The sequence below is a fragment of the Gracilinanus agilis genome, chromosome 5 (genome assembly GCF_016433145.1).
Source record: "Gracilinanus agilis isolate LMUSP501 chromosome 5, AgileGrace, whole genome shotgun sequence".
Classification (NCBI taxonomy): domain Eukaryota; kingdom Metazoa; phylum Chordata; class Mammalia; order Didelphimorphia; family Didelphidae; genus Gracilinanus; species Gracilinanus agilis.
This window is the reverse complement of record NC_058134.1, coordinates 95,555,398-95,577,979: the sequence shown is the minus strand read 5'-3', so window position 1 is coordinate 95,577,979 and position 22,582 is coordinate 95,555,398. Positions and strand designations below refer to the sequence as shown.

The window sequence follows — 22,582 nt, the reverse complement described above, 5'->3', positions numbered from 1 at the left end:
TACCACAACAGTATGGAGGAAAAAAAATCTTATTCACTTTGTTTTCTTGAATGAAATGCTTTCTTGAATGCAATGCTTTTTTAAACTCATTTTAGAGCCAAGCAATCTTAAATCTTCAAATTTTGCACCTAATTTTCTGTTAATAAAACTATTTGTAATTCATAATGATATACTATATAATTTTATTTTATGCTACTAAATCAATTTTTTCCTGAAAAATAAAACTAAGTTTTACCACTTATAAGAAAAATATATGACAGGAATACATTCAAATTAAGATACATATATGTAAAGTATGTATGTGCATATATCTCCCTATATATAGGGAAGAGAGAAGGAGGATGACAGATGAACAAGCAGAGAAAAATACAAGATGAAAAAGGACACTGAGACAACAAGAGACACATAGAATAGTAAACAGACAAAAAGAGCAAGAAAGTGAGAGAAAAATGGAAAAACTTGAATTATGATTTATCACTACAGGTAACTCCTTCATTTCTTTCCTATGCAGAACAGCAAGTACTTGTGCAACTTCAAGTCTTCAAGAGTTGCCAGGAGCACCAAAAGATTAATTGACCAGCACATGAACACATCCAGTATTGGGGAGAAAAAGAATGTTAGACCATGTTTTCAGACCTTTCCTGATAGTATCATTTAAATCTTGTGGGGTGGGGCAGCTGGTAGCTCAGTGGATTGAGAGCCAGGCCTAGAGACAGGAGGTCCTAGGTTCAAATCTGGCCTCAGACACTTCCCAGCTGTGTGACCCTGGGCAAGTCACTTGACCCCCATTGCCTACCCTTACCATTCTTCCACCTAGGAGCCAATACACAGTATTGACTGTGTGGAAGGTAAGGGTTTTAAAAAATAAAATAAATAAAATAAAATAAAATCTTGCCTGGTTTGTCCTTGTTTGTTATCAGCAATGATTTACACTTGTTATCATTAAGATTTTGTTATAGTAAGATAGAAGATATATTAATTAGTAGCCATTTACTATTTTGTTGTTTTCCCCTCCCAGGAATAAGGAATATTATTTTTCCTAAGCATTTGCTATTCTTCCTTCTTTCATTTACCTTTAAAGAGTCCCTCTTAAATCACTTTGAAATTGTTTCTTTCAAATACATTCATATTTTCTTTATAATTTGTCTAGTTCATCTCCTACCTCACTCTATTTTATCTCCCATTTTTAATAGTTTATGTAGAATAAAACTAAATAAGAGGTCAAGAACCCAAATGATTCAATGATCCTTAAAGGGAAATTTTTCTTATATATTATGTACCACATTTTTTTCCTTCCAATTTTGTGACAGTTTTTGCCCTGAAGAACCTAACATTGTACAGGGAGGATTCAACACATAAATAGATGAGTACAGGTACGATCATTTTAAAGGAGCAAGATGTTACTAATTATTGGGGTACAGCAGTGGGAATGAAATGAAGCAGAACAGGCTTCTGAAAGTATGTAGCCCACAAATTGTTTCCTGAATGAAGATACAGATTCTAAAACACAATGTAAAGGAAAACTGCAATTCAGACACAAGGAGACAGTTGGGCAAAGGAATGCATGTAAAGTATGTAAAGTTGAGTTTGGGGAATTGGGAATAGACCAGTTGAGCTACTCTGAGGAGTATAAAAGAAGAGTAACATGCAATAACTTTTGCAAGAGAGAGAGAAATTGTGATGGACTTGAAATGACCAATAGGAAAGCATATTGGGTTCTTCAAGTGGTAAGCAATACAGTCACAAGTGAATTTAAGGAAAATGGTTTAAGGTTAGAAACTAGTCAAAAAGCACAGTCCCAGTGAGAGGTAATTACAACCTGCACCAGGAAGGTGAGCGTGTCTCCACAGAAATTAAATGAACCCTGAACAACTGTATGCTACTACTGGGAAGCAAGAAAAAGATAGAAGATGTGAATAAGCAAAAATTACAAATATCTCATTAGATCATCACAAAAATTTTCAGACGTAGGTGCTATAAGCATACATATACATATCTGTACGCATAGGTATATATAAAATAAACTATAAACTTCTAAATTAAGAAAATTAAGGCAGACAAAGGTTAATTAAGTGACTTGCCCAGGGTCAGAAAGCTACTAAGTATCTGATATAAATTTGAACTCAGGCCTCCCTAAGTCTAAGGTCAACACACTATCTACTGTGACATCTAGCTGCCCCAAGGAAAAAGTCAAGGATGCATCCAAAATTTTTGAATCTGGATGTCCAAAAGGATAAATTCCCTCCTCTAATGTAGAAAGAGGAGAATAAAGAAGAGGTGAACTTAAAAGGGAAGAAAATATATTCTATTTTGGATCCAAGTGTTTATAGACTTCTATATCCTATGTCCATGAACCCTCACAAGGTCAGAGTTAAGTATCTTTTTGATGTCGAGACATATCTTGTTTTCTTTTGATTTTACCAAGACACCAAAGCAATGTTTAGATTGTCCAGGTATCTTTCACTTTTTCCATGTGACTAATCCATTTAGTCTACACACAAATTTCTTTAATTTTTCTTTAAATCTTTAATAGCATTCTTTATATAACAATTCATTATAATTTATAATTTTAATGTGTGGCAGCTTGGGTGATTTCACTTCAATTCTTTGGAGAGTAAAATATTTAATGACTTTTTTAAAGTACATCATTGTTAAGGATTATGGATACAAAATTATAGGTTAACAGCCTGTTTATATAAATCAATTTCAATTCCCTCCATAATACACTGTATCTTTTCAATATTCTAGGCCAGAATCCTTGTTCTAATAAGCTGATGATCTATATATAACTATAGCAAAAATTAGCATTTTTAAAAAGATTCAAATACTATCTATTTTATTTTCAAATGACATTATATTTAAGTTGCCCAATTCACCAGCCAACTCCCACCCACTATTCTCATTATGAAATATTCATGATGTAGATAGAGGCATGGGGTTTTTAAATTCTACAAATCTATGTCATGCTTAATACCTAGCTCTAAGAGTTGTTTTCTACCATATTTTTGTTGCTACATTCTCTTAAGTCCACTTGCACTCTGAAAACCACAAAGCTTAAAAATGTGATTTCATTTGAGAAATTTTATGATACTCTAACTAGAATATATACAATCATACACTGTAAAAAATATTGACATAATCTTCAATTTGGCTTCATAGTACACAGGGTTTTTTTGGCAAAATTTTTCCACAAATTCTTCAACATGAGGTAACCAAGTATGCCATTAAATGATTTTATTTGCCTGAAATGCATGTTAAAAATACCTTATAGAAACATATTGTGCTATATTCTTTAGAGAAGTGTACCAATAACATCAGAGCTGACATTTTTACCACTAAATGTTGTCTCAGTGATTAAAACTAGTTTCAACATACATTTTCTCTCAAATTAGCACTTACAAAAATAAGTGTAGTTGATAATTAAAAATATATTAATTACACTGAGTATAAACATTTTAACCACTAGGTGGAGAATTCACTATGTTAATTTTTAAAAACTATTATGAATCTGCTCTAAGAAAGTAAAAATATTACCTATGTTATCTAAAATTGAATCAAGATGAACAAAAACTTCTTTCCTTTTTTCATAATGTCATAGGAAGACAGTCACACTTAACTAAAACTTTATCTACTGATTTTACTAATAAAGATGCCTTCAAAAATTGATTTTATATAAAGAAAAATACTCAAGTTTTACCTGTCACAGGCTGGGGAATTAGTTCAGAAGTCTCCATTTCATCGCAAGGTTGAACTGGATCCATATCTCCTAACTGTTTACAATACATGCAGACATACTCTTCTTTTAACTGTGAATCTAATTCAGTATCTGCTGGTTTGTCACATTCTATATGAATCCATCTGGAGTAATTAACATTAAACATATTTAAATAAAATTATGCAAATTAAAATAAGCTTAAAATAAATTCAACAAATGTATGCAAGAAGCAGCAGGTAAAAGTGGGTAATGCAACAGTACAAAAATTTCAAACTAAAAGGGATATGTTGGGGGAATAGAAATCATAAAAATCATCAGAAATGAGTACAGTTATCTCTGAAGGGAAAATGTCACTGTTGATGACATTCTGCTATTTGATGTCTCTCTTCCTTTCTCATTTCCTTCGATTTCCTTTTTCTTCTTTACTAGTTGTGCATATTTTTTCTTCCCCATTTATGTAATTTCTTTTATTTTAGGAGCTGCTAGTAGCTCTAACTGCACATTAGAGCCAGGCAATTATAGGAAAAATATTTGTTGCAACAATGTTGTCCTTTCTTAGTAGAAAGGAACTAAAGACCTGAAGACCAAGAGGAGGGTGGAAATGGGTATATCTTCAAGAATCATTATATCTGACTCATTTCAAGCAATAAATTTGGCCTCTTACCTTTTGCACATGTGACAATGCAACATGTCTTTCTGCAAGTCTGGTTGGTAGCATTTTCCACAGAAAGGGCAGACCAGATTATCTTGTGGTTGTTGATAACAACTGTCACACACAAGGCAATTGTGGTGCCATTGCGAGCTGGTTCGAGTGCCACATTCTGCACAAATTCTGCAGTTCTAAGGATCATAAAATAGATATAATTTGCAGATACAAATTGATAGAAATTCTATTTCCTGATAATGGGATAAAATCTTACTTTTACCACCATGAATTGATAGAAATGCTTAAAAGGACAAAAAAGATTTTTGATTAGTATTTGTAGTTTTTAAATGAATTATATATTGGGGGAAAATTACTTGATTATACAATTATGAATTAAAATTTAAAGTGAAAAATCACATCTACTTAAATTTGTTTTCTAAGCTAGAGATTAAGTTTCTGCTATAATGAAGACAAAAAAATTCCCCTAATTATATATAAAACCCTACTCTCTGGAGAAATATAATTCTATGATGCATTGCAAACATAAAAATGTCATTCAGTAAATGGAAATATTTACAAACTTCAAGACATAATGATAACCATGCTACATTATTTTAAAAAGTATCATTTAGGATTATATGACAGGCATTACCTTAACAAATGGCTTTCCCCCAACCAAAAAAAAAAAAAAAAAAAAAACTCTCAAAATGTATATTTTCTTCTTTCGAACAGCTTTTTAAAGCACTGTTAAAAGAAACTTTAGCCATCTCATTTAATTATAAAAGTTTTCTGAGTCATCCACAACAAACAGATTTTTTTTTACAGTGCAGAGTTCTACTGCACTATTCTACTGAGAAAATTCTAGTAGGATGGCTGATACAATCCAAATAGTTGTTTGCTTATACCAGATATATACATACATATATGTATGTGTGTATATATATACATATATATATATTTATTTGTTTAACTGTTTTATGTGTATATATATACACACACATATAACATACACACACTCATATATATGTATATATATACATACATATACATATACATATATATAAAATTTCCACTCTCATCATCTTTCTCAGTTTTCAAATGACAATTTAGTTGACTAGAAAGAGTTGCTTCCCACAGGAAAAAAACATCACCTTCAAGAAATAAACTTTTAATCTCCTTCACATTAAACCTAAAATCTGATTCCCATAAGTCTATTTTAGCTATTCCAATCTCCTAAAGCACAAAAAGGGCAAGTTTTAGGCAAGGAATATATTTAATCCTTTAAAAAATAAACTGGGTCAAGCAAGATATAAAAGAGTTCTCTCATAAATGATTCTTGGCTTTTAGGCCTTTTATAAGTCTCTGGTGAAATTCACACAAATTTTAGACTTACATAATATTTTCCCAAAGAAATTATAAACATTTGTTGAAAGTAAAAATTTAGTTAGGTTCTTATTTTATTCCACTATCTCCCAAGTACCTTATAAATAGCTCTCAAGGAATATGTGTTTAGTGAATGAATTAAAGCAAAACCATACCCAATCAAGTTCACTCAAGAAAACTTGATGTGATATTGCTAATAATTGTTTCAGTAACCTTAGGCAAGTCAAATAACATCTCTATTCTTCAATTTCCTCTTAGGAAAAGAAAGGAACTTTGAATTTGATGGGTAAGTATTTATTGGTATAAAATGCTATTATCTTGTCCATAAAACTGTGTAATTCGATCTTTCTCTACACAGGCTAACAAATTGTTTTTGTATTAATATTTTACTTTGAAAATTCAATGATGATAAATTGTTGAAACCTGAAAAAAATCCATGAAAATTTTCTGTATACTCAATGTCAACAAAAAATATCAAAGCCTAGAGCATTACTTGTAGTACCTACATTCAGCACTTATGTGACAAATAACCAAAAACGACATTTCGTTTTTAAAAGAGATGAACTTGCTGAGTGCCCAGGAAAGATCTAAAATCAAAAGATCTAAAAAATTAGAGATGATAAAGTTGGCTTAAAACAACTAAGAGGTAAAATATTTTAATCTGAAGAAGAAATAAGAATAAAAATTTAAGCTAAAGAGCATGGTTAGGGGACAGCTGGGTAGCTCAGTGGATTGACAGCCAGGCCTAGAGTCGGGAGGTCCTAGGTTCAAATCCGGCCTCAGACACTTCCCAGCTGTGTGACCCTGGGCAAGTCACTTGACCCCCATTGCCTACCCTTAACACTCTTCCACCTATAAGTCAATGTTAAGGGTTTAAAATTAAAAAAAAAAAAAAAAAAAAAAAAAAAGAGCATGGTTTATGGTGTTATCTAAATATAACTTTATATACTAGAAAACTCAAACTTTAATTTGTGTGAGCTATAGCATTTAGGTTTTGGATAGAAAACAAAGTATCCAGTTTATTTCAAGTATAATTTGTCTTTAAAATGGAAGATGCCTTGATCTAGCCATACCACTGCTGGGTTTAAACCCCAAAAAGATCATAAGGAAAAAGACTTGTACAAAAATATTTATAGCCGCGCTCTTTGTGGTGGCAAAAAATTGGAAAATTGAAGGGGATGCCCTTCAATTGGGGAATGGCTAAACAAAGTGTGGTATCTGTGGGTGATCAAATACTATTGTGCTCAAAGGAATAATGAACTGGAGGAATTCCATGTGAACTGGAAAGACCTCCAGGAATTGATGCAGAGTGAAAGGAGCAGAGCCAGAAAAGCATTGTACACAGAGACTGATACACTTTGGTAAAATCAAATGTGATGGACTTCTGTACTAGCAGCAATGCAATGATCCAGGACAATTCTAAGGGACTTATGAGAAAGAATGCTATCCACATCCAGAGAAAGAACTATGGGAGCAGAAACACAGGAGAAAAACAACTGCTCAAACACATGGGTTGATGGGGATATGACTGGGGATGTAGACACTAAACGATCAACCTAGTGCAAATATCAATGACGTGGAAATAGGTCTTGATCAAGAGACATGTAAAACCCAGTGGAATTGTGCATTGGCTATGGGAGGGGGATAAGGGAAGTGAGGGAAAGAAGGTGAATCCTATAACCACGGAATATTCCTAATTAATTAAAGTCTCAAGAAATAAAATAAAATAGAATAGGCCAAAAAATTTATTTAAGCAAAAAACATAACCTACTTTGCATTTCCAGCCATTTGTTGGTACTGAATCCATAATTGGTTGAAGACAAAAAGTATGGTATCCTTTGTCGCATGTATCACATACCAGCATCTTGCTATCTTCTCCAGAATGCCTATAAAAATAAGTTAGCACTAATGACACAAAACATTGGAAGTTTTTAGTATAGTAATAACTAATAGTAAAGAATATACATTCTCCTAACATAAACCAATTTCAAGGTTCATCATTCAGATTATATAGGATATGAATTACTTTTGCTCCTAGCTTCCATTTCTGCAGACATTTAGAAAAAAGGGAAAGCCATTGACGAACTGCTTCCTGTGTACTTTCCCCTTTAGCAGTATCTTACTCTACTATTTCATGTCATGAATCTGTCCCCATATCTCTACCACCATATATCAGTAATTAACCATACCTCTACAATTGCCACCTAATAATTCTCATAGCTTGCAGTTCTTGAAATACATCTTTTCCACACTATTGCCAAAATAATTATGTTAAAATACATATAAGAACCATCACTCTACTTCTGAAAAAAAAAATCTACAATGGCTCTGCATAGAAATAAAGATAAAATAGAAATGTGAATGGCATTTAAAGTCATTCACTATAAAGATTCTAGCTTACCTTTCCAGGGATACTGAACATTACTTAATCTCTAAATTCCAAAAAATGGACTAATTGCTGTTCTGAATAACAATACCTTTCATATCCTCTCTCTGTTCCTTAATACTTGGCATCTGTTTCTTAAAAATTCTTATCTTCCTTCTTTTCCTATGAAGCCTTTCTGATATCAGAAAAGTTAGTCCTCACTTCCTAAAAAAAAAAAAATTACCTATGATTTATTTATCACTATGTAAGTCATAACCCCAGAAGAAGGAAGAAAGGAAGTTTCTTGACAAGTGTTGTAGTTGATTTTCTTTGTAATCACACGGCTAAGTACAGGGTACATATTTAGTAGGGATATAATACATTTTTAGCTGAACTGTATCCCTCAGTATTTCTGTTTGCTAACCTTATCCATTTAATCAAATCAGGAAAGGACCTGGAATTTATACAAAGTATAAATAGGCTTTAACTAAAATTTGTTTATTCTAAAGTTCTGATTTTCCTACACTTATAATCCTTTAAAATTGTATCTTTCATAACTATTAAAAAGTCTAGTATCACTTTAAAGAATTTTAGGCATCAAATAAGTAGAAAAGATTCCTACTGGGCAATGCAGAAAGCCTTCCCAATGCCCTTTAATGCATAATGGACAACCATAAAAGTAAATATGTTTTATTCATGGTGGAGTGTTGTGGGTGGGAAAGAACAACTAAGGTTAATTTTTCTCAGACATCAACTGTGTTCTTGAGGAATAGGAAGTTAGGATAAGCTCAGGCAGAATCAGATAAAATGAAATTTCCGGTAATTAAAATCTCTGGGAATCAGTGATTTCGTTTGGTTGTAGACTAACTTGCTTGCATCTGGTTAACTGTGTATCTTCACCATTCCCCATAATGCTAATACAAACTTCTATCACGTTGACTCTCTTATACCAGGAAATCAAAACTCGTCTGAAACCTTTCCATCCCTGATATGAAAAGAGTTAAGGTATGACCTTTTGCTGGACCTTATACATTCAATCACTGATGGTGTTCAAAGCCTTTCTTAACATGTTCTTCATTTCCTCCTCTCCATATATCTAGTCTTCTTACACATTACCTATAATATTTTCTTAGATCCAGAGACACTGGCCTGTTGGTTGTTCCATAAATAAGATACTCCATCACTCAGATTTGAGTACTTTCTCTGTCTTCTACACCTGGAATGCTCTCTCTTTTTCATTTTCACCTTCAGGATTCCTGAGCTTCCTTTTCAAGTTCCAAATAAAATCTTTTCTAATCCCTCTTAATTTTAGAGCCTTCCTTTTTATTAAATACTGTGAAAGGAAATTCTTTATAATCTGTCTATTTTGAATTAATCAACCAAAAACTTAAACACCCCTACTTAACAATAAGTAAGGGGGTTCACAAGAGCTCCACCCTTTTAACTAAATTAGAAACTTATGAATCCTTTGATAAGAGTTTCTACCCTCAGAGGGTGAGAGGTGGATCCCATAGATACTGCCCTATGGGAAGTGCTAAGTAATTTGGAAGCTATGATTGGCCCCTGTGAAGAGGGGAGGGGACAGGAAGTGATGTGAAAAGAGGGCTATAAAAGGTCCTGAACTTCCTGTCCAAGGGTCTTCAGCTTGAGTCTTCAGCTTAAATCTTTGCCTTGGAGCTTTGGCTGGTGACTTGCCTCTTAGAGGTGGCTTTGGATTTGGACCTCAGCTTCAACTTAGGACCTTGGCTCTTGGACTGCTTCTATGAGGACTGCTCCTGGATCTTCTCCTTTGGACTTTGTCTTGGGTGAGTGAGTAGCTGGCCTTCTCTTCCTGGCTTCTGGAGAGATTAGTTCTGGAGAGACCTTCTTCTCCTGGAGGAGGCTGTGTTGCCTTTGCATAATTAACCACTGGGTCCTCTGGCTGAGGGCTAACGAGCCCTTCCAGGACTGAGCCAGATACGAGAACAATATTTAGTGTGATGGGCTAAACATTTTCTCTACCTTCTTCTCATATTTCTCTACTTTTACTCTTTCCACCTCTTTGTCTCTTGACTTGAGCTATAATATTTTTTAATTGGTGGCCACAATATTAATTTAGGAGTCTCATATTTGGTCAAACATCTAAATTTTAATCCCAATACACACACACACACACACACACACACACACACACACACACCCTCTGTTTATGCATATTTGTTGGTAAACTCCCCTACATTTGGATTATAAAGCTTTGAGGGTACAGGCTGTTTTTCTTTTTTTGTAGTACCAGTGTTTAGCACAGTACAGTACCTGGAACACATACCCAGTAGTTTATTTGGTAAATATACACTGAATGATTTCTGGTCAGGATATATCTACCAATTGACAAGTATAGCATGAAAATACTGAACAACAGCCAATCTAGATGCTAGGGATGCAGTCTTTCAACTATCTCTAATTGTTAAAAATTCAGAACACTCAAATGAGAGAAACATGACTGCCAAAGGATGAATTCTCTTCCCCAGTTCATGCCTTTATAAATTAGGAAAATAAAACATATAGGGTGTCACTTCAAATATATTCATTCATGATCTATTCCTAAATTTCACCTCAAGTTTAACTACACTCTTTATGTCACTATGAGCCACATCTCAGAACAAAACTTGAGATTTTATCACAAACCATCTGATATCAATTACATCTAATCATATGATCCCCAAATCTATGTATTCATCCGTAGTCCTGTTCCTGAACTTCTAGACAACTTTTAATATCAGGTTGTACTGGACCATTTTCAAAATAGAACTTATACCCATTTCTCCCAAACCAGCCCTTCCTTCTAACTTCATGTTTCTAGAAGAAACCACCATTCTTCCAGTGACTTAGATTTGTAACCTTGAAAACATTAACTTTTCACTTACTCTTCATTCTATGCATATCTAATTAGATAACTCTCAGTTCCAACACATTTTCTCCTATAAACCCATGCTATTGAGATCTTCATTGCTTGTGATTTGAACTTTTAAATAGTTTAATAATTGTATTCTAGAGTTAATTTCTATTTTCTCTAAACAATCCTCCAAGAAGCTGCCCAAAAGCTATTCCTAAATCATAGATCTGACCACATAGGCCACCATGCTCAAAAGGTTGCAGGGATTCTCTAATGTCTCTAAGACAAAATTAAAATTTCACTATTTGAAAAATAAAGGCTTTGATATCCCTAATCCACAATAACTCTGCATTACTTGTCTCTTATGCTTTCTACAATCCAGTCAAGCTGCTGATTGTTGTTCCTCAACTTCTGCATTACAGGTAGATGCCTTTGAAGATTTATTTTGTCAAGATGGAAGATATTGCTTGTTTAAAAACCTACTTTTCCTTACCACTAACCTTCAAAAGGTCCATCTGTCTGTGTCTGTGTCTGTGTCTGTGTCTGTGTCTGTGTCTGTGTCTGTGTCTGTGTCTGTGTCTGTCTCTCTCTCTCTCTCTCTCTCTCTCATAGGTAGGTTACAACATAATTTCCAAGGCTCAATGTCTTTATGGCCTTAGGGCAAATCTCATAACCTCTTTGAGTTTGAGTACATTCTTTGTTACAATAATAAGTTTGAAATACATGATCTTACAATTTGAGAAATCAAAGTTCAAATAAATTAATTATCAATAGGTTTACAGAAATCATTTTCTATATCCCAGGTACATAGAAACCATGTAAATTACATGTTATTATGGCTAAATAACTTTTTGTAGATTACATGGAATATTAATTCAAACATTTCTAATTCCAACAAAATAAAATAGGTCATGTTATCACTCAATATAAAACTGAAATATGCATCATGTCTGAAGAGTGGAGGCAAAACCCCTGAGGTAGACGCAAAGCAAAACCACATTAAAAATAAACAAAATCGGGGGCAGCTGGGTAGCCCAGTGGAGTGAGAGTCAGGCCTAGAGACAGGAGGTCCTAGGTTCAAACCCAGCCTCAGTCACTTCCCAGCTATGTGACCCTGGACAGGTCACTTGACCCCCATTGCCCACCCTTGCCACTCTTCCACCTATGAGACAATACACCGAAGTACAAGGGTTTAAAAAAAAAAATAAACAAAATAAACAAAATCATGTAACACATTGGTTGTATTTCCAGTTGCTATAAAAAAACACAAAGAATTTTGGGATGGGGTAAAAGTTCTTGGAATTGGATAATTCTGTGTCCAAGAAACCTTGAGAGGATATAGTCAGCTGAAATGGGATACCAAGAGTCAAGTATTATTTTTTTTTTTTTTGAGGCAAAGGGGACATAAACATTCCTTTCTCCTACATGAAGGAGGGAGTATCAGCCTACTAACTTACTTGTATAATCTCACTGCTATTTGAAACCTGGGGATTCCAGGTAAAGAGTGCAATCTTTACTCCTCAATAAAAGTGAGGAGGAAAATTTGAACTCTCTCTTCTAAGTTGAAACTCACAGAACACTTTTGCAAAAACCCTACCATATTTTTCCAAAAATTTTAGTGAAGTTTATCTACATCTAAACCATATCAGAAACCTTTTTAAACGTCTACTACATATTGGGCACCTTCACTAGACAGAAGATACAAAAACAAGATGAAAAAATCTCTTTAAAAGAGATATTATAAATTATCTACATATATTAAATAGCTTCCAACCTTGTCACCAAGTAGAATGTTCTTCACCACTCTTAATTGCCACTTTCTCCCCTGAAATCACCAGTATATAGAACAAGACTTTTAAAAAGATACTTAATATGTTCATTGTATTATATATGTATATCATTCATATACAATAAGATTACACATTTAGAGCTTGAAGGGATCATTAGAGGCCTTCTTCAATTTGCTAGATTAGGAAATTATCAAATAATTTAAATTGACTTGCAAGGAATCACCCAACTAAGAAGTATCTGAGGGAATATTTTAATTCACTCTTCCCTAACTCCACATTACCTCAAGAAATAAAGCACACAATGCCTACTGATTCAGTATTACGACTTAAGCTAAGCTGACTCCCAAATCTCGGTGTTCTTGCTATCCAGGTATCCAAAATCTAGATTTATGAAGTCCTGAAAAAGTAGCTGAGACAGGCTAACAAGATCATATAAGGTTAGAGATCTCGGCATTTTCAGTAGAGATTAAGGACAGCAATTTAATGAGCCAAATACTTCCCCTTAATTTCTTTAGGTATAGGAAAGGTGCCCTTTTTATTTCATTTTATTTTTATGCATTTATATATATTTTTTAAATATTCCTTTTTATTCCCATGCAAGGTGGGGCTTTATATGTAGGAGGAAGTTAAATGCCCCATGGCCTCAAAGACTAAAAATATGTCCATCCTACTCACTGGCTAAAATTATAGCAAATAAAAAGGCATTTCAATTCACATACAAACATTCTCAGGAAAGTCAACATGCTGAGTAAAAAAATAAAGGAGTAGAAATAACAAGACAAGATAAATGTCTTTAAAAAGAATGGCTTTATCAGAATACTTTTCAAACAGATCTAAGGGACAAGAAAATTTTGTTATAAGAGTCACAACTTTAAGAAGGATGCTATAGCAGGATACTGAGATCACCAAAATGACATTGTTATTTCACTAATTCCTCAAGAGCAAGAGATTTTTAGCTCATTTCTTGGTATCACTTGATATAATGTCTATTATAGAATAGGCACTTAAAAGTCTTGGTGATTACTTTTTTCCTGGTAGATGGTAACCAAGGTGTTATGTGAAAGAATTAGGAATAAGAAAATGGAGATAGGAATGTACTGAGTAAAGTAGAACACTTTTTATTTGCTACCTGGTCTTGGCTTCTACCATAATCCTCTTTGTTCTAAGTTAAGTGAGTTGCAGTGAGTGGGGTCTTTCCTAATTCATACAAGTTATCAATTTGTAGATTTATTGATGCTTAAACTTAATAGAAGTCATATTTGGTTATATTATATAAAGTATACAAATTAATATCTTGGAGGAAAATAAGAAACCTTATGATTGTAATTTAATATCACAAGCAGGCTTTTCTACCGTGACAGAAAAAGGCTGAAAGGAATATTGTCTAGATCAGAGATTTGAAACACATGGCTCACAGGCTGCATATGGCCCACACATCTTTAAAGAGCTGCTCAAATGAGATTAAAAAGTAATCAGTAAATATTCAACAAATTAAATAAAAACATCAAATATTACAGTGTAAACTAAGACAACATGGAGCCCACAAAGATCCTTTCATATGGAGAAGTGATAGTGCTCTTTTTGAATCCAACACAACTGGTCTGGATATTTCTTGCCTTAAAATTGTTAAGCTGACTTTCTGCACAAATAATTCTGTGCAAATTCAGCCAAAAATGAGTGTATTTTCTAAAGATGATCACAATTAGATAAACCTAGGCATGGAAATTTAAGATCTACAGAGCTATAAAACCAATATATGCTAGTAAAAAGGGACAAAAACCATAACATTGCTGAAAGGAAAAATTGTTAACTTTCTTCATAAGGTGAAAACTGAGTGGGTTTTTCCCAGACTTCAAACTTCTTATCAAAAGATTTAGTATGGTACAGTTAAAAGAAAACTGAATACTGCATCTGAAGGATTAGATTCAAATTCTGCTTCTACAAATATCTATGTGATATTGAACAATCTTTTAACATTTCTGGGCTTCATTTACTTCAAAACCCTATGATGCAGTATTATTAGCTGTTACAAAGGTCGTTACAGCTTGCAAAAGACTTTAGAATATCTCATTTCATTTACACATTTAGAAAGTTTAGTATAGTCTTGCCTATGATGGGTAGTTACTTATGATCCCGAACAAGTTATTTATCCTCTTTGTAATCAAGGCAACTCTATGCAACTAAAAGCAGCAAATGTGGGATCAACCTACAAGTAATATGTTCACCTGTTATTCCTTAGTCCCACAAAAAATACTGAGATTGAGAAAGTTCTTTGAAAGTGGCATACACATATAGCTATAAAGCACATTATCAGTAAGGTCATGAAAAATTTTTTTTTAATTTTTTAAAATTTGGATAAATTTTTATATAACTGATAGAAAAAATGCAATAGGTATGAAATAAAACATTTTTATGTAACTATTACATAGACAAAATGTAATCAGTAAACTTTAATTGAAATATTTAGATTATTAAATTCAAACTCAATTTTTAGGATTTAGGAATATTATTTTATGATAAAAAAAATTCATTCCTATAAGACTGAATAAGGCTAAGCCTACTCAACTGGTAAAATCTAGAAAATTTCTGAGCATGTGGCAATTTATCAGGGGAATACTTTTATCTTTAAGAGTGCTTTAGCAAATAATTATTTTCAAAAACTACTAGAAAAGAGAATCTAATTAAAGAAAACAGTAAAATATTCTCATAAAATGCCATTTTGAAACTTTTTATTAACAAAAAACTTTTTTACAGCATAAGAGTGGGGCGTAGTGGAAAGATACGTAGCCTCAGAGTAAGAGGGACTTGAAGCTCTGTCTCTAATATATAGTAAATCATTGATTTTCAGCAAGTAAAACTATATCTCTCAGTACACTAGACAACTCTCTAAGACAGTGATGGGCAAACTACAGCTCACGGGCCAGATGCGGCCCCCTGAAATGTTCTATCCTTCCAGCAACATTATTCCTAATCTGACGAATACAATGAGTAGGATACAATGCAATGAAACTTCGAAAGAGTTGCCTTAGAAACAGACTGACAGAGGAGCATTTCCCTTCCTTTGGCCCCCTCTTTAAAAGTTTGCCCATCGCTGTCCTAAGACAAAGTTGAAAAAGAAAGACTATTGTGATCTATATCCCATCTTACCCTCTTGAAAAATTAAAACATTCACATAATTGATTCTCTACTACAATTTTGACCTCAACTGTTAACTTTAAAAATATATCTAGTGGGGGGCAGCTGGGTAGCTCAGTGGATTGAGAGTCAGGCCTAGAGACCGGAGGTCTTAGGTTCAAACCCGGCCTCAGACACTTCCCAGCTGTGTGACCCTGGGCAAGTCACTTGACCCCCATTGCCCAACCTTACCACTCTTCCACCTATGAGACAATACACCGAAGTACAAGGGTTTAAAAAAAAATCCAAAAAAAAAAATATATCTAGTGATGCAATATGGTATTGTCAATAATCTTCCTTTCTTTAAAGCTTAATCTCTTGTAATGAAGACACTATCTCCTTCACATATCATGATTTCTCCAAGTATAGAAAATAAAGTTCTTTCAAACAATCAATGGGAGAGTTGGTTAAAATTTCTACTTACTTGCAGTTCTGGCACACTTTGCAATCAGGACACTGCCAACCTGCTCTCTTTAATGGTGTGACTGCTATATCCAGGCACATTCCATGATAATGCTGGCCACAAGTAGTACAAAAGAATTGATCTATAAGGTCTCCAGGACTGTCACACACAGCACAGTTTGCTTCTTCTTTAGCTGTATTTTAACAATAAAATGAGAAAGTTATTTTATAACAACATACCATTTCTCAAATGAGATATACTTGCAGATATTTAGAAGGTTACTATTTCTAATTTTGTTAATTTTTTTTGCATAAAAGACAAATTTTTGACTCAACACTGGTTTCCCTAACTAAACCAACATATCAACTCTTTAAAAAGAGTTTGCTTCCTCTTTTCCTAAGCTTATTTCTTCAATTACTTCTTGTGTTTTTGCTATAGCAAGTATTTCTAGAACAATATTAAATAGTAATGGAGATACTAGACATATTTGCTTATCCCTTAAGTCTTCTCAGAAAGGATTCTAGTTTGTATCTGTTTCAAATAACGTAGGCTATTGATTTAAGATAGAAAAAATTTTGGTGGACTTGTGTGCAGGTTTTGCTTGTAGATGTTTTAAAGTCATTATCTTCTATGTTCTGGTGTTAAGTTTCCTCGTAACAATAGTAGCTCCATACAGTCAGGTCCTTCTCTACTTTGTTCATCATTCTCCCAGCCTATTACTTGAATTTTAATTTTATATTCATAGTAGTGGTAAGGTCTGATCTGTCTGTGCACATCTTTGGGGGACAGGGGAGTAGCCTGAGCTTGAGTTCCTACATACTTCTGGTTACTTTCTCAGCTCAGTGTTTAAGTCAGAAAATTTTCAGTTCTTTCAAAGGTGTAAAATCTGGGGAAAGAGGTCTCTTCACTATATTCCTGGTCTGAGCTCTGTAAGTTACAGATTAAAAGTTAAGTGTACTGTGGGCAGCTGGGTGGCTCAGTGGATTGAGAGTCAGGCCCAGAGATGGGAGGTCCTGGGTTCAAATCTGGCCTCAGACACTTCCTAGCTGTGTGACCCTGGGCAAGTCCCTTAACCTCCATTGACTAGCCCTTCCCACTCTTCTGCTTTGATTCTTAGGCAGAAGGTATGGGTTAAAAAAAAAAAAAAAAAAAAAAAGTTAAGTGTACTGTATATTGTGTGGCTGAGTTTCAGGAACCCGCTACTAAACTTAGTTACTGGTAGCCTACCAGGAGGTTCTACATGTTCAGGGAGACTGAACTAGGAAACCTCCCCCAGTCATTCCACTGCAGGCTTCACTAAAGGTTGGCATCAGATATATCTGTGGAAGTTGTCCTTCCTCAGTATACAATGAGGATCAACATCAAGCCTCTTCACCTGGGACCTGTGAACCAGAACTAAGAAAGAGATTACCGAGCATCCAGATAACACTGATTTTGCACCCAGACCTAGTTCAGGAAACTCCTGAAACTGTTTACCTGCTCTGATTCTTTCTTAGCTCCTTCGATGTCCCTGGAAATAAAAATACTTCTTCACATTTAAAAAAAAAAAATACTATGATTTTTTTTCTTAGCTTTCCAGATCTGAATTCAATCTGATCTACTTTCTGGATCATTGTAGAAGAATGTGGGGTAACCTAGACAAAAGTCCTTCCTTTCTCTCCACTATCTCAACTTTGCAACATATTGGAGGAGACTAATATGTATCTTTTCACTGAAAATTCCAGTGATGTTTTATGACATACAACTAGGTGAAGCAGTGTTATAAATTTTTTTAAATCAGTTTTAATTATTTCTTCTTGTATGTACTTTATTTTAAAAAAAATTTGCTGTGTCTTCTAAAAACTATTTAGCTTTAAAATGTGTGGTATAAATCTTTAAAATGTAAATTCTACTGTCTATATAAGCTTAATAATATAGAAAAAAATTTTGGTTGGGTTTCAATTTTTTTTTTTCTCCCTTGGACTTCAGAACTTTTAACTTTTTGGTTTAGAATTTTCTAAATGATAGGGCTTATACATTTTTTTTAGTTAGAATGACGTGATCTTTTGATGATGAAAGTATTCTTACATGCTATAATAAAATTATTGTTTTTATGAATTCTTTTTTTAACTTCTCTGAAACTTTCTTTTATCTTACTGATGAGAGAGAGAGAGAGAGAGAGAGAGAGAGAGAGAGAGGGTCTTAACTTCAAACTGGACAGAACACCTGTCAATTTCTACCAGTCCCTTCCAGACATCAAGACTCCAGGTACTCACCTGGCCCTTTAGACATATAATGCATGTGTAAATAAGGAATTACATTTTATATTAATTTCACATTAATGAATGTATAAGATGTTAAAGGTGCCAAGTAAAACAGAAAATATAGTCCAGAATATTGTCATACAGAAATGACTGAAAGTCTATCATACCTAGCTTCTCTCAAACTTTCTAGACTTTTAACTTCTTTCTTATATGTATTTTCATTAAATTTGTCTAGGTTTGAACAATTATCACTTTTATGTCTCCCTATAGGTCTATAAGATTTCCTATTAACTAAAATCATTATCTTTCCTCCAAATTTTACCCCCTTTCTAACTTTCCTCTTACTGTGAAAGATACCACAACCCTCCCAATAATCTAGTTAAAAACTTCAGGCATCATTTCATATTCTTCATTTTTATTCACTCTAAACTACTGCCAACTCCTGACATTCCTACCTTCACAACATATACACTCCCTTCTCTCCTTACTGCAAGCACTATGATTCAGGCTGTCATCACTGAACAACAACAAAAATTGTCTGGTAGATATCCAAACCTTGAGTGTCTCTTCAGCTGTCAAAATGAATAAAGTAAATCTTCCTAAAGGTTCAGTTATTCCCCATGTCCCTATCTCCTCAGGATAAATATAATGTCCTGTTTTTGCATTCAAAGCATTTCATTACCTGTCTTCGCTCTCTGACCTTTCTACTCATCAAAAAACCTTATAGTGATCCCTCACCTATCGTGAGAATTACGTTCCAGAAACCCGTGCTATAGGTGAAAGTCTGGGAAGTAGGGGCATTATATTTATTTTATAATTTATACACATTTTAAGGTTTTTCCCCACTCTCCTATAAACCATTTCCACATTCTTATTAACCTATAGTCACTTAGCCAATCAGCACCTAGGATACAGAAGACAGCACTGTGGCTGATTGCCTTTCATTCCATCAGCTGAGAGTGTAATGCAATAAGTTTAATTCCCCAATAGAGAATTTTTTAAAAACCTTATGATACAGTAAAGCCTCACTAAGTAAACTGCAATATAGGGAGGGACAACTGTACTGTGATTTTGATGAAGTGACAATGACTTCACATTACTCACAAAAGATACTCTTATATTCTGATTCTAAGCATTTTCATTTCTATGTTTGAAACTCTCTTTCCTTACTTCCTGCCTCCCTTGAAGTTTCAACTAAAATTCTACCTTTGAAATTAAAGGTATTCCCTTCTCTCAGTTGATTACCTTCAATATATCTTCATATCTTGAATGTATGCTGTTATTCATGTATGTATTCATATATTCCCCATTAGCACATGGGAGGAGGCTATCTTTTGTCTGTCTTAGCAGTCACTGGGACATAGGAGGCCCTTAATGCCTGACTGACTGAGGCTAGACATCATGCTACTTGGCTGTGTGCATGTGTATACGAACACACATGTGAACATTAATTAATGTTTTTTTGTCTTTCTTACAGTTTCATTAGCATTTAGCATGAGAGAAAAAAAAAGGGAGAACTGATTGTATCTCTTACAACCATGTCTGTGTTTTTTCACTGACACCACTAACATCAATCACTTCTGCTTTTGTGGATTCACCTGAAGCACAACAGCTTCTGAAGAAGATCCTCACTTTAATCCTCTTTGTAAATTTTAAGATTTAAGAACATTTCCTGCCAACAAATACTGAACGAAAATTCTGAGTCATCTCTCAAGTTCTACTAAATATTTTAAAATTTAACTACAAAATTACAGTAATATCACAGCTGCATAGATTGAAAATAACCTCACAAGAAGAAAGACCTAAATTAAAGTATGATCTCAGAAACAAATTGGCTGTGTAATCCTGGGCAAATACTTAAAATTTTCAGTGTTTTGCAGAGAAAAATTCTTATCTGCTTAATCAGAATGTATCTACCCATGAAATCTTACATCTAGTCCCTAGCCCCTACGAATTACTTTTAAAAAACAGAAATAATATAATCAAACTCCTTCGAGAAAAATGAGGTTTTGGACTGTAAGACCAAATACTTTCATATAAGACATAAAGGAAAGAAAAGCCCGGGAATGCTTACTATAACTGATGGATGAAAAAAAGGTAGAGAAATAAAGTGTTGGCAAAGAATTAAAATCACCATCATTTGCAAATAACATGAAGATTTTCTTAGAGAATCATGGAAACCCACCTGAAAAAACCTTAAAATAACATGACCACTTCTTACACATTAGTCCTTCCTAATAGGTCAACTAGATACAACTAGATACAGAGATCTTATTTAAGTTCCGAATGAAGAGTAAAATAATAAAAGTGATGACAGTAATAATCTTAAAATAAAGATAATAGGGGGCAACTGGGTAGCTCAGTGGATTGAGAGCCAGGCCTAGAGACAGGAGGTCCTAGGTTCAAATCTGGCCTCAGACACTTCCCAGCTATGTAACCCTGGGCAAGTCACTTGACCCCCGTTGCCTAAATAAATGAATGAATGAATGAATGAATGAATGAATGAATGAATGAATAAATAAATAAATAAATGAATGAATGAATGAATGAATGAATGAATGAACGAACAAACAAACGAATGAATGAATGAATGAATGAATGAATGAATGAATAAACAAATAAATAAATAAATGAATGAATAAATAAGGGTGATGATGACTTTTATAATATGTGGTTTGGCAAAATGAAGAGATGTAACTTGAAGAGAGTGCAATATACAATGGCATTGGAATAATAGAGTTCTGAACTTGATCTTCGAAAGGAATCTAAAGTTTGATTCTTTCTTTAGAAACTGACAAAGGATAAAATGAGCTGGAGGGCTTCATGTTCCAGAGCCAAGATGGTGGAATAGAAGCAGGGAAGTTTTAAACTACCATCAGAATGCTTTCCAACCAATCTTAAAATAAAACCACAAAACCAATACAGAAGTGAAAGAACCAACAGAGAGACAGAGTGAAACAACTTTCAAGAAGAGAACAACCTAAATGGGGAGCAGAGAATATCTGTGGCACTGGGCAGGCCTGGAGACGGGGTCCTGGGTTCAAATCTGAACTCAGACACTTCCTAGCTGTGTGACCCTGAATAAGTCACTTGACATCAATTGCCTAGCCCTTACTTTTCTGCCTTGGATCTGATAGTTAGTTTTAGTAATATTTAGTATTGGGGTTTTAAAAATAAATGCTCATTGACTAACACACAGTCCAGTACCTACTACATGAACATATACATATGCTATTCACTCTGGAGACATTCAGGGTTTAAAATGCAAATTTTAAGATTAAACTGGTATTTTCTAATCTAGTTCAAGTGGGAAAGAAGTAAAATATTCATCTTTAGACCTCCAGAAGTACTTTGATATTTCAATAGATTTTATCTGTGTAAGCTAGCATCTAAGAATAAAATTAATATTACAATTATAAAAATTATATTTACAAATAGGTTAAATATATTTTCAACTATGGCAAATTGAGTATAACAAATAAATAGCTGGGTCAGAGTTAAAAGAAAGGAAAAAGTGAAACTGTTATCAACAGTGAGTTAATGAACAAATAGTAGTCAGAAGATAGTTATCTATCCAAAATTATACTTTAATTCTAAAATTTTAAGAGGGAGCATCAGACATACAAAATATCCAATGTGAAAGGAAAATAAAATTTTATACTTGTTATTCAGAAGGAGAGAAAATATAAGTTAAATGGCATAAAAAAAGAAAATATTAATGTTACATACCTCAAAATTTTAAAAAGAATAAAGTTAGAAAATAATAGACCAAAGAAACTAAATAAGACGATAATTTCAATCTAAACTGACAAGAATTATATCATTACCAAGAAATTTGCCTTAAAAGGTGCTATCCAACAAAAGGTAAGTTGATCAAAAACTTAATAGAATATTTTATGCCTTGGCATACAACCTAAGTTATCTCTCATTATATCCAATGGGCAATTTTGCCATCAAAAGATCACTTTTCTGCTTACTTGCTTTCTGAATA

General features: G+C 33.7%; 1 protein-coding gene across 1 annotated transcript in view; it reads right to left on the bottom strand.

The window, feature by feature from the left end:
- KMT2C (lysine methyltransferase 2C) overlaps positions 1-22,582 on the bottom strand; it is a gene marked incomplete at its 5' end in the record, with an annotated part of 335,980 nt that overhangs the window by 192,698 nt on the left and 120,700 nt on the right. Inside the window, 4 exons of the mRNA XM_044678960.1 lie at positions 3,698-3,858; positions 4,380-4,555; positions 7,516-7,630; positions 16,370-16,541. Of these exons, the coding sequence (XP_044534895.1) occupies positions 3,698-3,858; positions 4,380-4,555; positions 7,516-7,630; positions 16,370-16,541 (624 nt within the window). The remainder of the gene's footprint in view (positions 1-3,697; positions 3,859-4,379; positions 4,556-7,515; positions 7,631-16,369; positions 16,542-22,582) is intronic.